This window comes from Terrapene carolina, unplaced genomic scaffold (genome assembly GCF_002925995.2).
Source record: "Terrapene carolina triunguis isolate 2854851 unplaced genomic scaffold, T_m_triunguis-2.0 Scaffold131, whole genome shotgun sequence".
NCBI classification, from domain to species: domain Eukaryota; kingdom Metazoa; phylum Chordata; order Testudines; family Emydidae; genus Terrapene; species Terrapene triunguis.
Window position 1 is genome coordinate 20,723,985 of NW_020664482.1, and position 16,620 is coordinate 20,740,604.

Here is a 16,620-nt window from a genome sequence, read left to right on the forward strand (position 1 = left end):
GATGCACCTTATAGGATCGAGCCCTGGCAGGACGAGTGTGAAAGAGCTTAAGGTTTGCTAGTTATGGATGATCAGAATGTTATTGTTTGTTATTTATAATACAAGACCCACAGTATGTTAGGCACTGCACAGCCAGATAAGGAGACAAGGTCCTGTCCCAAAGAGCTTGCCGTCTAAAAAGGCAGTAATAAAAATGAAGGTGGGGCTCAGGGGAAGAAAGGAAAAGCAGTGTGGGGTCTGCCAAGTTCCACAATTCTGGCTGGGGGTGGAGCAAGAGGGGATTATTTTATTTGGAATAGGTTTTCCCGCCATCTGGTGTGTTAGCTCCAACTCTCTGTAGCTCTATATCCTTGATAGCATTTCTTAGCCTCTCACAGGGGCTTGTGGCAACCTGGGTTGTTACTTTGGGAGACATAGTGTCACTTTTAGATTTGAGCCCCTATACTGAAAACACTTATGAGTAATCTCATTGCCTTCCCTGGGACTATTCACAAATAGGATGCATTATGCTGAGGCATAATGGCAGGATTAGGCCCCGGTTTGTGTTTTAGTTAGGGAATGGTGAGTCAGAAGCAAATATGACTTTAAAAGAACCTGGTGCATATATTTATTTTTAGGGGTTGAACTGTGCTGTCCTTACTCACCCAGAGTAGTACCCTACTCCACAAATTGTCCCATTGATTTCAGTGGGATTACACGTGGCATTAGAGACTATTCAGCATTAATAAGCATATCACAATCTGGCTTTAGGAAATCTGATGCACCATTTCAATGTAGGATTTTCTGTATTTCTTTTGACTGGTGATTTAAGATTTCTTTTTTGTTTTTACCCCAAAATTGACAGTTTTAATTCCTACTTAAAAAACCCTCAACATTAGTAGTACATGGGGCAGAGATTGGGAGAGGAGAAAAGGAAATTTCATGAACTGCAACTGATTGAAGGACTCTGAGCACCTCCAAGAGGTACTGAGGCCAATGGGAGCCAAGGGTGCTCAGCACTTCACAGGATCAGGTGCCTTTACAATTAACTTTTCCTTAGTTCTTTCCAGGCAGCCTTTTTGCTTCATTTTTGCTTTTCTCAATGCTTCATGACTTACTTTTATGCATTAGATGGTAAGTGCAACCTATTGCTTTTACTTGCTCACTATTATAAATCAGAAATTGACATGTCAAGGTATTTGACTAGCTGTGTAACCATGGATGTCTGTATTCCTGCCTTTTCTAAGACACCGTCTATAATGTGAAGCAAACCTTTTCATCCACTCTCATTTATTCACTTTTGAAATGCTAATTTTTTTTAAAGGAGCTATGGTATTGACTCTGTGCTAGGGGCATGATACTGCAGATCTTATTGACTCCAGTGGGCCTACTTACCTGAGTAAGGTCTGCAGGGCCAGAGAGAGCATTTCTATTATAATCCCTGTTTCTGACCCATTTCCAAATATATAGTTTTGGCCTGCATTTTTTCATGCTTACTGTGAGACCAGAAGAAAATTAATATGGAAAGTTACAAAAAAACATTCAATGCTTTTAAAACACTTATGATCTTTAAGATTCTCACTGAAATCATATTCTTAAATGATCCAGATACTCCATTTCACATTTTATCACAAATGGAGTAACTTCCCTGCATTGAGCAGATTTTTACGTCCCAAAGAGGTTGCTTCCCATGTGCCCCAATACTAAAAATTAGGAATGGCAATGTAATAAATCAGCATGTGATCAAAGACATCATTCAAAAGCAGAATCAATATTTAGCTGATAGTAAAAGAACCCATCAAAATGATCAGGATTCTTCGTCTCACTGCATACTTCCCAGCTTTTCTTATGAACTAGGAACTGGGCAAAAAAAGTGAAAGCTCTTCTCAGCATAAACCTCAGCACCCACATACCTGTGGAAGTGGATTGCACCGTTTTCCTCATCCATTCATAAGAGCTGTGCCTTTGACTGTTGGGAGAGATTTGCTCTGTGTTAATTGTACCTACAGGAGGTAAAACCCCAGATCCAGCAGGATTCAGGGAATTGTAATCAGCAGAGCTGTAGGAGATCTGCCCAGGAGATGAGCCATTGATTTGTGCAGCAGTAACTGTGCTGGAGGGTCCTGGGCCATAAGTATTCCAATCCTCCCTTTGCGTGCCATAGTGAGATCCCCAAGCTCCCGAAGACTGTCCTTGGTTGTCCATACTTGGCACATGATGATATCCCATGTAATCTGAATAGGATGGAGTGGAGACAAAGTTTTGCACTGGCAGGTTGTTGTTGTTGTTGCTGCACCTTACGGATCCTGGATACATGCTGGTTTCTTTATCCAAAAGATAACTCACGTACATGATGCTCATAGCCTGGCTTTGTCTTGCCAGGACATCCTGCTCCTCAGAGTGTTTGTTTGATCTCTTCCTGCCTTCCTCTTTCTTTCTCTCTCTTTTCTAGCCCCAACTGGCTCTATAAATGACTCATGCTAGCCCTGATGTCTCTTTACTACACATGATTAACAATGGTGTTACCAGGTGCTGGTAGTAACAGTTTACTAAGGTTCTGCCTGATGTCACAGATAACTGCCTGCCCCAAAATTACATTTGCATTCAAATGAAGGGCTGACCATCCAGGCAGCCCCACCTTGCTGCTAGTTCTGGTGCTTCCTTTCTCACAGATCTTTTATGTATCCACCCTGGTCCCATCCCCTTTAATACACTCTGACCTGCCTTACTCTTGGAGCCATGTTGCACACATAATTAACCGAATACTTTCTTGGAAAGCTAAAGAAATAAGCTGGTTGAACACTAAGTGGTTTCTAAAGGAGTTTTTATATGAATACACTGAAAAATACAGGAAAATATGAGTAAGGAAATGCTCACCACTGTTGTTGTTATTTGTTTCATGCCTACAGTATGCTCGGAACTGCACACAGCACAGGGGAAGACAGGTCCATACCATAAGGAGCTCACAAACAGAATTAGAGTTGAGGCTCTAAGGCTATGTCTACACCAGCGAGCTTACAGCGGCACAGCTGTACCGATGCAGCTGCGCTGCTGTAAGATCTCTCGTGTAACCACCCCCAATGAGCGGCCACCGACATAGCGCTGTGCACACTGCCACTTATGCCAACGAAACTTATATCATTCAGGGGTGTGGGTGTTTTTTCACACCCCATAAGTGGTAGTGCTGACATAAGTGGTAGTGTAGAGATGGCCTAAGTTACATTTGTCTAAAACCAGATATCTGTCAGTTCAATAGTTCCTTCTCTGGTAAAGAGCCAGAATGTTCAATGCCAAAAATTCTCTTTTATATTGAAATCCAAGGGCTACACTATACAACACTTACTCAGTTGGCTCACACAAGCTGTCTCATTGACTTCAATCCTTACTCAGGTTGGTGAGTACTCACAAACAACAGCAGTTCTATTCGTTCTAACCCGTATCACATTGTTAAGGATATACACAAGAAGACATAGTGTTTACTCACATGACTAGTCCCCTTGATGTCAGTGAGTCTATTCCTAGGTGTAAGTGCTTAGCTGTTGTGAATAAGGATTGTGTAATCACACCCAGAAGTTTAACAGAAAGACACTCTGTTAAGATTCAGAGGAGCCCCAAATTTGCCATCACCTCCACATAAGTTGCAATTGCTTATCTCTAATTTCCCTAAATAAACCCTGTTTTAGTGCTCTTTGGGCCGTATTCTGATACCATTACTCACAATGAGTAGCATCTTACCCCATAAACATCAATAAGTGTAGCAGAATCTGGGCCTTTATCTTTGAAAAAAAACTGTATGAACAGCTCCACTTTCATGAGCAACCATACAATAACAAACCTATATGGTATTAATAGAGCAAAACAATGCAATTAAAAAAATTCCCACTTTTAAGCTTCTAAGGGACTGTTTATAATCAACAGTGAGGGGAGAGGGGATAGATTTTTATAAATGAGGTGAAACACCTCGGCACTGTCCCTTATGAAAATGCATTGTATTTTAGTTTTTGGGAAAGCAGTGTCCCCTTTAATGATGTGATACTTAATTGCACCGTTATTAATGAGCTGACATGTTAAAGGGATATGTCTATTAAACAGGCGCAAAGTATAATGACTTCTTCCTTTGTTCAGAGGTGTATTTTTTCTTTAAGGGTCTTTTGCACTTTGACACTGTTTAAACTTACAGGTCCCTCCTTCTGGTTCCCAGAAGGAAAGAATCTCATCACACACCTGACAACACCTCTGCAGTTTCCTCTTATGAGAGATCAATAGCCTCAGGCCCTGGCCACATTAGGTCCTGGATCTGTGTTTGTGGGAATCTTTTTAGAATATGTTAGTAGTGCTGGGTGAGTGGTGCAAACTATTTCCCATGAATATTTGTTAAAAATGTTAAATTCATTCACTTCGGCAGCCATGTGCCCCTTTGCGGTTTGCTTCCTGTTAGTGTGTGCATCACTGTTTGTTGAAAAGGAATTTATAAAATCCTGGGGGCAAATGTTTGCAGAAATTAAATTTTGCATTTGTGCACATGCGTATTTATTTATTGTATTATCATCACACCTAGGAGCCCCAGTGATACACCAGATCCCATTGTGCTAGGTGCTGTACAATCACAGAACAAAATGGCTCTTAAACTCATCCAGTTAGCTCAGGTACCCATGTGAGTTATTTGGCCATCAAATTTAACCAATAGGTATCAAATAGTTGCACAGAACTGTTCTTGATCAATCCACAGAGTTAAAGGAAAACAGAGAGAAATGAATAATGAATACATTTGAGGAAATGGATCTGGATAATCCACAAACACAAAAAGAGGTCAAACTTGTTAAATAAATGTTGGCTTATGGGTCAATCATTCATCTGTACAGGGCAGAGCCCTGAACATGTTGTTATATGACACTTGATCCATCCATGTGGGTGGCAGGCACGTCAGCGGGACTCCGCGCACTGGTATAAAATCCATCTGTATGCCTTAGAGTTCCTTGTATAGATGGGTTCAAGCTGTATTGTGGAACCATGTTACAGTCCTGGGGCATACTTCTCTGCTGTTGTAGACTGGCACAGCTCCATAAAGTCAGTGGAGCTATGCCAATTTATACCATAAGAGAAATCGGCTCCTGTTGGGAGAGAATATGTTTACAATACAGTTTGGTTTTATCTTTACCAGCAAGATCAAGCCATATTAATTTCTCTCTCTAGTTACCTTTCTGGTGTTTCTACGGTGCCAATCATTATAGTATCAACATATTTTAAGCCCAAAACATGATTAGGACCCGATTCTGTCAACTTCCTTCATGGATTTCTCTAGTGTGTTTGACTCCCCCTTCCAGCACCTTGGAAACAATTTTAGGACCTAGTCAATGAGAGTTGTGGGCACTTAATAGCTGTTAGGATAGGGTCCTTAGTGAAATGGCTCAACAGAAAGATTGCTTGCTCTTTGCCGGAACTTCATTTAAGTTTCCTTTCCTCTAAAAAAAATCCCACCTATTTTTGTACCCCTCCTCTTAAAAAACACACACAACATAACCCCCTCAAATGCAGGGGTAACAATAAATCAGCCAGAGGAAGGAGCAGCAGCTGGAGTGGAGCTCATTTACTGTAGCATTAGTCCCAGCCCTCCAGTTGCTTTAGTATGTGTATTCAGCATTATAGCCCTGTAACCCTTAGGAATATAATAAAGTAATGGCCCAAACACTGCAGGGCAGATTGGCCTCAGCAGCATAGTTTGGATTGTGATCTACTCTTCCCCAATGTTGTGGAATATTTGGTTTCCTAGACTATAGCAATGTTACAATTCTCTACACTACTGTCGTAATGTTGTAAGAGAGATTTGTTTCGGATCATACTGGTGATAGCATGGCTGGCTTATTTGTTGTCCCATTTGTTATCATCTTTCTATATTTTTATGAGTAAGGAAATATAAAATTCTTTAGCCAATGCCAATCTTTTAAAGCAAAAGAGTTAAGGAAAAATGAGGTTTCCCATCAGTCTGTTGCTGTCACTCTTAAATCTGGAGTTCCTACATGGTGGTATAAAGATCACTGACTTGTATATAATGTTTTTTTAAATCAATCACTTTATCTATTATGATAATAACTCCCTGTTTTATAAACTGGGAATAATGCGGCTTTCCACTTTCTGTTCTGGTTTTGCAACATGACTCCCAGAATCAGGAGCAAAGAGCAGCCTGTGTCTAGACAAATACATTCCTATTGTTTATTCCTGCATTTTTCTGTGTCTTTGTTGTGTCACACACCTATATTTTTATTTTCTGTTGGATTTTAGTTTATGTAGAGATATGTAGACATATCTGTGTATTTTTATCTTACCAAAAATTGCTCACACGTAGTATAACACTTCTTGAAAATCTGTCATGCTGAGAAAAATAGTTTTGGTTTAAGCTAAGAATTTTTAAAACTAAAAATACATAACATCAAAGGGAAAACAGAAAGACAAAAGATAATGCAGGAAATAGTCAGCCTGAAGGAGTTCCCTGCCACTATATAGTTTCTGTATGAAACAGTATGTGAATCTATTTAGTTATGTTGTACTAATACAATACATCTAAACATTGATAACAACAAGAATCACAATTCACTTCACAGAGAGAGTCAACAGATAATGTTTTTTTAGCCCACTTGAGTTAGCCAAAGTTTCTGAGGCTCTAAGACTTGATGCTGTTTAGAGAGAGGCTCCTATCTGGGAATTGAACAGTTCAAAGTTTGGGGAATTTTGGATCCAGGGTTTTAGTTCAGGCCACTTGCAAATTTCAGATCCATGTGTGGATTCTGAACTCCTCCCCTCCAAATTTGAGACCATTTGGATGTGGGGCTTTGCTTCAAGTGTTCTTTGTTCCAGTGATTTTTATATTGTTTTGGGGTGCTGAATGGCATTGATTCAGATATATTTGACTCCTGAGGCTTCTCCTGATGAGCGTCTGTTCTGACACCATCTGGGAGTCCCTCTGTTGTGCTCTGTGTTGGTGGGTGATCGTGCTTTCATTGCATCTGTTCCTTGGGCACTAGCTTCCTGCCCTCTACACATACCACTCAACCCAAAATAGGCTGGTTAATCAAGCAGTAAGTCACCATGTTACTGTATGCAGTAACGAAGATCGCTTCAGTATCTCATCTTGAAAACAGAGCACCTTTCCCCTATAGTTTCCCACCCGAAAACCGCCAACCTTGATTAAACAAACAAAAAAAGGGATGAAAATCCAAACCTGATGCATTGTGCAATGTCTGTCATCTGTCCAGTTGTGGAGGGATCTTTAAGGGAAGCAAATATAGTGCAGCCTCTTTCCAACCAGATGATAATTTATCCACAATTCTTATCAGAGCTGGGTTTGGCTTCTGAGGTGCCTGCAGCGTAAGATATGAATGAGGTTTTTGCATTGAACCATGCTACTTCCACAGCTGGTGGATCAGGAACTCAGGGACATAAACCCTTAAACCTTCTAGGGACATATTTTATCCTCCATCATTGTGAAAAACTCCCATAGATGATGCTAGGATTTCTGCACCAAGAATCAGGCAGTGATGTTTCATATATGTCTAGTAAAGTTGATCTGGGCCTTGTAAATCTAGTAAAACATTGGTTGGTTTTTCCACTGAAGAAAGAGCATGTCTGTTGTTTAATATGGTGACCCTTCCAGCTATTCATAGCCATATCTCATCACTGGTAGAACCTGCTGTTCTGCCTCAAAGCAGACATGGTTAGATTTAATGGGAATATATCATTAAAATCCCCTTTTTGCGTGGGCAGTATTTGTTCTGATACCTTGTATGGGGGAAGATATTGATCTGATATTCGGGGAAATGTGAGAGCAGAGAAGGACTGAGATGTGTGTTACTTGCAGGGGGAGGGGTGTCTGGGAATCTTTCTTGGTTTACTAGATGCTCCTTACAAGAAACCTTCCAGGGGTTTGATCATTCGAGGTATATGAGTGAGAGTTGCTGAGTGGAGAAAGTTCCTTCCTGAATGGAAGCTGAAGAAACTCAGCCCTTTACAAGATCAGGCCCTTCCTCCGCTCCACTCCCTGTGAATATATTTTGAGGGAAAATATAACCCTAGTATTCCCTCGGTTTGTTGTCTTTGATTGGCTCTGCTAGCAAAGGGGCATATTCTGATCTAAATAATTTCATGCGCTTCAGTGACCCAGACAGGCAGCCTGTATCACATCTACCTTTTATATGTGTACTGTAGTGGGTAGTGGTTTCACTTTTTCCCTACTCAGAGCCTCAAGTGACACAGTGGGGAAAAAAAACATGAGCCCTCTCTACAACACAGCTTTTCACTATGCTGCCACCACATTGGAGCCGCCCTGGTTGTGAATTATGGGTCCTAATTTTACTATTGTAGACAAGGCCGTGTGTGTGAACAGCACAAGGGAGGAGAATTTGAATGTCTGATCTGAATGTCTTTGACATTTTAGTATTTGTAAAGCTTCCAGAATCATATTGTGTGATTGGATCAAATGCTCATCTTTCACTCAGAATCCATGTATCCCCCCCCTGAGTTATAATAGTTGGGTGACTGGTTCTGACACCCAAAACCTTTGTGTTTGGCTGTGAGAGTTGTTGGCTAATTTTGATCACTGGATAGATTAGCCAATAATAGGACTGGATTGTTATGATCCACAAAAGTATGGGAAAAAATAAATCTCCAAATTAACCAGTTATTGCATTCAGTGAACAACATTTGACCTTTTTTTGTGCTTTTTTAAGGCATTCTTAAGCATTATAGCATAAAAGGACCTATTTCCTGTTTCATCCGTGGGTGTAATCCCCAAGCTTATCAAGGACAGACTGTATTTCTCTGAGAAAACTGAAGCCTCATAGCTCTAGTAAAGTGGGTAACAGGCCTGGGTTTTGGATTCATGCTGAGAAGAAGCCAAAGTGCAGGTGGAAATGACAGATAGTCATAGAAACTAGAAAGAAAGGAATATTAAGCATAGAGATGAATCCCAAACAACCCACAAATTCATACTCTCCCCAAATATGGAAAGTCTTAAATCCATATTTTGGAGTTTGATCACCTCTCTCATTGTCATTCCTTCCCCTTCTCTGACCAAAGCAATGGCTTCTCTGCAAAACATTCTCAACTGCTTAGTTCTAATAGTTTTAATAGTCTGGGGTTAGGAAGAAACTTTCCCCAGAAGCATTTATTGAAAAAAAAAATTCCACTATGCAAGTTATACATTTTCCTCTGCAGCATCTGGTACTGACTTCTATCAGAGACAGGATACCAGACAAGATCGTTACATTGATCTGATCCGGGTCTGGCAGTTCCTCTGTTCCTAAATGACCAGGCTTCCACTGCTTCCTTTAGCTATTCCATAGTGTAATAGATCTGAAGAAGTGACTTTCTGAACCTCTGAACCCAAATCTCTAACCACACAAATGCCCCTGGAGAATGCAGACCTACACATGTTCTCCTGGGGATCCACTTGGTTAGCTAGAAACTGGCAGCATTCTGGGGTTTAAGGTGTAAATATTTATTTGTGTAACTTTTCCCTCTTTCTGGTGATGTTTATATTTAGATTTTCTCGTGTCTCCTTGCCTTGTGTAAAAGAAGGAAGAGCTTTGATGCAGCTCCAATACGATAAGGCTAACATCAGAGGGTGAGCTCTCTTCTGTTTCATTTTGGAAACATTGGGGCCAAATTTAACAGCAGCATAAATAAATGCAACTGGGATGGCTCTGTGAATTTGGCCTTTATGTTCCACAAAACATTTTATAGTAGTCCTGGAAAAGCAGCAGTGACTGTCATTTTATTTTTAAGATGAATAAGAGAGAGAAAAATAGTTACAGGGTGTGCTGTAGAGGGGAAAATACAACCATGGCATCCTTTTTATTTTCTTATGAGCTGTTCACTTTCCCCAGGAGCAGCAGCAAGATGGATTTTGAAGACAGATGTTGCACTGGAAAACAAAGTCAGGGTTTCTTTTAACTGCAAGACATTGGCCCTTTTACTTGTGTGAAGCAATGGGGACAGCTAGTGGTCAACTGGCTGAATCACAGGGAAATACTTCCCATGAAAGTCTCAGTGGAAACATCCCTTATTCTGCATTTAAAAATTCTTGGTGTGGTCACTGCATTCTATTCTGTTCTAATCTGTTCCGTTCTGTTCAATAGGTTCTTATACTGAAGTGCTCAGTATTGTCGTGTCTGAGCACCTTGAAGTAGAGCATTAAGTAATGTGACTAACATCTGTCACTTGTTTAGTTCTCCCCCTGGGGAGAGGATGAGAGAACATATGCAGTAGTGTTTTGTTTTGGATTTTTTTTTTGATTGTGGTGATTTTTGCCATGCTACTTCAGCTAAGTGGAACACGTATGTGCTGAAAATCTGAAGTAGTGCATTCAGAGAACATGCAAGGCTTTTTCAAGTTTGTCTCTATAAGTGCTTTTCTCTTCCACTAGGTGTCATCAGGTGTGAACTGTACGGAGACAGATTCTCTGATCCATAATGTCAAGCTGTCTGAGCTCCAGACCTCTGCCCTGTGTGAAGCAGGAAGGACTGACTCTCTCTTATCCTGCACCTTATGCAGTCATTTACAACAATACAAAATGGGTATAAAGTGCTATCAGATGAGAATGCTAGTACAGCCACTGTGCTGTGCTGGAAATGGCTTCACAAGATGCAGAGTAATGGCATGTGAGACCCACAATCCTTTTGCACCAGTGCTGTATTCTGTTAACAAGAAGTCAGGGCCGGCTCTATGCACCAGCAAAACAAGCTGGTGCTTGGGGCGGCACATTTCTAGGGGCGGCATTCTGGCGCCGGCCATCCTGCCCCTAAAAATGTGCCCCGGCCACCCTAGCTCACCTCCGCTGCTGCCACTCGCGCGCCATGGCGCGCGAAACAGCTGATTCGCGCGCCGCTGCTCCCCCTCCCTCCCAGGTTTGAGAGCCTGGGAGGGAGGGGAAGATCCCGAGTGGCCGCAGTGCGTGAAACACCTGATTGGCGCGCTGCTGCTCCCCCTCCCTCCCAGGTTTGAGAGCCTGGGAGGGAGGGGGAGATCCCGAGTGGCCACGGCGCGCGTGCTGCTTCTCCCCCTCCCTCCCTCCCTCCTAGGCTTGAGAGCCTGGGGGGAGGAGGCAGGGCTGGGGATTTGGGGAAGGGGAGAGTTGAGGCGGGGCCGGGGGTTGAGTAAGAAAAAAACGGGGGGGCAGCCAAAATTGTTTTTGCTTGGGGCGGCAAAAATCCTAGAGCCGGCCCTGCAAGAAGTTGTGGTTTTTAAGCATTTTTCTTCTGTTAATAGATATATACAGTTCAAAAAGGTTCTACTGTTACTGTGTAAATGATTGACACTTCAGGAGTCCATTGCCTCTCTCTGTTTTGTAAAGAGAAAGCTGAAATCTCTGACTGGATAGTCAGTGTGGTGTACTGGTTGTAAGACAAGAATGAGCATCAGGATTTCTGGGTTCTATTTCCCACCTTTGCCACTAACTTGTTTTGTGATATTGGGGCTGTCATTTAATTGTTGTTCTTCAAAGTATTCATCTGTAAAATGGCAGTAATACTTATCACTTCAGATGGGTGTTGGTCTAGTTTGATAAATGTTTATAAAGTGTTTTGATGAAAGCTGGCATAGAAATTTTATTGTAAGTAATTCTCTTTTTCGTTGCATGAGACAATGGGTAATAATTATATAACAAATATTTACTGATGTAGCAGGTAGGTTGCAAATGTGAAGAAACAACCACATAACAATTCTCATAATGTTACCATCTCTTTCCTTAACTGTTATTTTCAGGACATGCTGTGCTTTGAATTTTTAACACCTCACACTGGGCTGGATCTCCTCAGGCTGTGTGAGTCATGCCACTTACTTATGTGATGTGATTGAAAGTGATGGAACTCATGCATTTGAACATGATAAACCACTACCCAGTGTGACATGAAAACATTGGGCTCTGCCTGGTAAACTTTCCAGAACAAAGTACAGAAGAAGGATTCGTGACCAGTGTCTGAGGCCTTGTCAGTTTGCGTCTCTGAAGTCATGCTGGCCCTCCCCCAATCAATCTGATGCCCAGAGGAAGGGGTGGAAAAATCCAGCCCACAGGCAGGTGACTTTGTATCTAAAATGCCAACAAGCCTGAGGCATGAAGGAAGGCTTTTCCTCCCTGTGAAGAATCTACATTCACTGGGGTGGGCTGATGGATGAATTCTGTGACCAGTGGAGCTAGGAAAAATGTGACCTAACATTGTGTTGGACTGACGTATTTACATACCTGTGTATATGTGTGTAGCACTACTCTTGAGTAGAGGGAATGTCTTAGACCTCCATCCGTATTTATCCAATTGGGAATAAAGCCACATTATTTTTCACATATGAGAAAGTGACACCTTGACTTTTAAATCCCATCTGCTGGGTGAAGTACTTCATGCCCAAAGTAATGGGTTGGCGTTCTCTATGAACAGGGGTATCCTTATGTCATCTGAGGCACATGTACCAGTGTGCAGTTAGATATTGGCCTTGAGGTCCAAATGTGGATCACTAGAATCTAGTTCCCAAATGCAGTGCTCTGGCACATGGAGGACAATCAGATAGTACATTTTTTCAAAGGGAATAATGTTCCAGAACATGGTAGACTGCAGTTAGGTGACCCACTATGATAAACTACAGATACATTCCCTATCACAGCCACTACAGAGTTACAAGGTGGGTGAGGTAATATCTATTATTAGACCAACTTCTGTTAGTGAGAGAGACAAGATTTCGAACTTACACAGAGCTCTTCTTCAGGTCTGGGAAACTTACTCAGAGCTTGGCTACACTTGGGACTTCACAGCGCTGCCGCGGCAGCACTGTGAAGCGCGAGGGTAGTCGCGCCGCCACCGCTGCGAGAGAGCTCTCGCAGTGCTGTATGTACTCCACCTCTCCGAGGGGTATAACTTGCAGCACTGCGAGCGAGCGTGCAGCACTGCAGGCACTGATTACACTGGCGCTTTACAGCACTGTACTCGCTGCGCTCAGGGGGGTGTTTTTTCACATCCCTGAGCGCAGCAAGTTGCAGCACTGTACAGCACCAGTGTTGCCAAAGCCTAAGAGTATCATAGCTAAATACAAGGTGGATCAGATTGTTTAATGTAAGTAGTTAACACATACTTCAAGGGACCATTCAAGGTGAAGTGGTCCATTAACACCTGTCCAGTAATAGGGAGGAAAGGAAAGGGGAGAGGGAAGCAGTGGGAAGGGGGTGTTGTTAGTGGGTTATAGATTGTTGTAATAAGCCATAAATCCAGTGTTTCTATTCATTCTATGATTTTTAGTGTTTAGCAAGTGATGAATTTAAGCTCCCAGGCTTGTCTTTTGAAAGTGCTGTGCAGGTTTCCTTTGAGGATGAGGACAGATAGGTCAGATATAGAGTGATGGTTTTGTGAAAAGTGTTCACTCAGAGGTGATATGGTGTTTTGTCTTTTATCATTTTCCTGTGTGAGTTCATTCGAGAACATAATGATTGTATGGTTTACATAAAAAGAACAGGAGTACTTGTGGCACCTTAGAGACTAACAAATTTATTAGAGCATAAGCTTTCGTGGGCTACAGCCCACTTCTTCGGATGCATAGAATGGAACATATATTGAGGAGATATATATACACACATACAGAGAGCATGAACAGGTGGGAGTTGTCTTACCAACTCTGAGAGGCCAATTAAGTAAGTGAAAAAAAACTTTTGAAGTGATAATCAAGCTAGCCCAGTACAGACAGTTTGATAAGAAGTGTGAGAATACTTACAAGGGGAGATAGATTCAATGTTTGTAATGGCTCAGCCATTCCCAGTCCTTATTTAATCCTAAATTGATTGTATCTAGTTTGCATATCAATTCCAGCTCAGCAGTCTCTCGTTGGAGTCTGTTTTTGAAGTTTTTCTGTTGTAAGATAGCCACCCGCAGGTCTGTCATTGAATGACCAGACAGGTTAAAGTGTTCTCCCACTGGTTTTTGAGTATTATGATTCCTGATGTCAGATTTGTGTCCATTAATTCTTTTGCCTAGAGACTGTCCGGTTTGGCCAATGTACATGGCAGAGGGGCATTGCTGGCACATGATGGCATATATCACATTGGTAGATGTGCAGGTGAATGAGCCCCTGATGGTATGGCTGATGTGATTAGGTCCTATAATGATGTCACTTGAATAGATATGTGGACAGAGTTGGCATCGGGCTTTGTTACAAGGATAGGTTCCTGGGTCAGTGTTTTTGTTCAGTGATGTGTGGTTGCTGGTGAGTATTTGCTTTAGGTTGGGGGGTTGTCTGTAAGCGAGGACAGGTCTGTCTCCCAAGATCTGTGAGAGTGAGGGATCATCTTTCAGGATAGGTTGTAGATCTTTGATGATGCGCTGGAGAGGTTTTAGTTGGGGGCTGAAGGTGACAGCTAGTGGTGTTCTGTTATTTCCTTTGTTGGGCCTGTCTTGTAGGAGGTGACTTCTGGGTACTTGTCTGGCTCTGTCAATCTGTTTTTTCACTTCAGCAGGTGGGTATTGTAGTTTTAAGAATGCTTGATAGAGATCTTGTAGGTGCTTGTCTCTGCTAGTGGGGCATGCAGTGCATTGGATGAGATATATCACACATTGTGACAGGTTTCAGAGTGGTAGCCATGTTATTCTGTATCAGCAAAAACAATGAGGAGTCCTTGTGGCATCTTAGAGACTAACAAATTTATTTGGGCATAAGCTTTCGTGGGCTAGAACCCACTTCATCAGATGCATGGAGTGAAAAATACAGAAAGCAGTATAAATATTACAGCACATGAAAAGATGGGAGTTGCCTTACCAAGTGGGGGGTCAGTGCTAACGAGGCTAATTCAATTAAGGTGGAAGTGGTCTATTCTCAACAGTTGACAAGAAGGGGAGAATATCACATTGTGATAGACATGTGTAGGACCCTTGGATCTTGAAAAGGTGTGTTGGGGCAGGGGGTGTTGATCATTGTAGTGTGGAGATATGTCTACAGGTTTTGCATCTGTTATTCTGGCAGGGTCTGATGCCGGTTTGAGTTAGTGTGTCCTGGTCTGTGGGTAGCGTGCGTCTGATGATTAATTTTGTGAGGTTGTGGGATTGTTTGAAGGCCAGAAGAGAGGATTCAGGAAAGATTTCTTTCAGGATGGGTTCCCCATCGAGTATGGGTTGTAGTAGTTTGATGATACCTCATATGAGTTCTAGTGTGGGTTGGTAGGTGACTACTGGGGTGTATGGTTGGAGGGGTTTTTTATTTCTGTACTGAAGCAGGTTCTCTCAGGATATTTTAGTGGCCTGTTCCATGATGAGACCCACTTCTCTGATGGAGTGGCCTTGTTTGGTGAAAATGGTTTTGAGTGTGTTAAGGTGTGTATCCCAGCCACTTCACCTTGAATGATCCCTTGAAATATGTGTTAACTGCTTATGCTAAACAATCTGTTCCACCTTGTATTTGCCTGTGACACTGAGGTCCGGTCTACACTACAGACCTATATCGGTATAACTACGTCACTCAGATGTGTAAAAAATCCACCCCCCTGAACGACCTAATCCCCCATGTAGACGGTGCTATGTCCACAGGAGAGCTTCTCCCACCAGCATACCTACCACCTCTCAAGGATGTGGATTAACTAAACCGATGGGAGAGCTCTCTCCTGTTGGCATAGAGCATCTTCATTAAAGCGCCTCAGTGATACAGCTGCACAGATGCAGCTGTGCTGATACAGTATTTTAAGTGTAGACTTGCCCTGGGTAAGTTTCCCAGACCTGAAGAAGAGCTTTGTGTAAACTCGAAAGCTTGGCTCTTCCACCAGCAGAAGTTGGTTCAATGAAATATTATCTTACTCACCTTGTATCTCTAATATCCTGGGACCAATGGCAACAGCAGCACTGCATACTACAGAGTTATTCATGAACTAAAGAACAGTCATAGAAATAACCTCTCCTTAACATAATGTTCTCCACTAGATGGCACTTTTAATACATAGCAGAGGCAAACACTGCACTTCCTATTAGGCCCCTAAATCACCTGCTATTAGAATTAAGTAGATTACAGCTGGTAAGTGACCAAAATAAAGAAAGTTCAATTTGCTGCGGCTCTGAAGCATCTTTCACAGCTGCTGGTATCTTTTACATGAATCACTGATTAAATACCCAACCCAATGTTGCAGAAAGTTGAACTGACCCAAATATTAAAAACGGGGGAAATCATCTTGCTATTGGAAAAATTAAAAAAAAAAAGGTTCCTTCCTTCTCTACAAATCAAAGTTTGTACTGTTGTTTAAACAGCAAATTCTCTGCTGTGTGTCCAAGCAGCAACCAAACCAGGGCACTGATATTCTTTACTGATGGAGGGTACATGAGCTGGCATGATATTTCACTGGCATGCCCCATGCCTCTGCTTGGCCCCCCCAACCCAGCTCACTTCCCATGCTGTCTCAGCTCTACCTGTCCACTGAGCAGAGGAGGAAGGTAGAGCATATATAAATAAAATGCTGCCCTCTGCCAAAAACTGACAGCAACAGAGAGCAGAGTGAAAAGGGAAATAAGGGAGAAAGGGAATAAACAACACAAAGAGAAATGGGAGATTGAAAGGAGGAAAGTAAAAAGGAAACCCAATAATAATAGCCCATTTAGAAAGTAATATTTTGTACTTACCAAGTGTGTTTCATCCCAG

At 42.1% G+C, this 16,620-nt stretch overlaps 1 protein-coding gene across 1 annotated transcript in view; it reads right to left on the reverse strand.

Moving 5' to 3' along the window:
• The window catches only part of LOC112119266 (homeobox protein CDX-1-like), a 13,548-nt gene extending 11,208 nt beyond the window's left edge, over window positions 1-2,340 (reverse strand). Inside the window, exon 1 of the mRNA XM_026653058.1 lies at window positions 1,893-2,340. Coding sequence (XP_026508843.1) covers window positions 1,893-2,340 — 448 coding nt within the window. The remainder of the gene's footprint in view (window positions 1-1,892) is intronic.
• Between the last annotated feature and the right edge of the window lie 14,280 nt (window positions 2,341-16,620).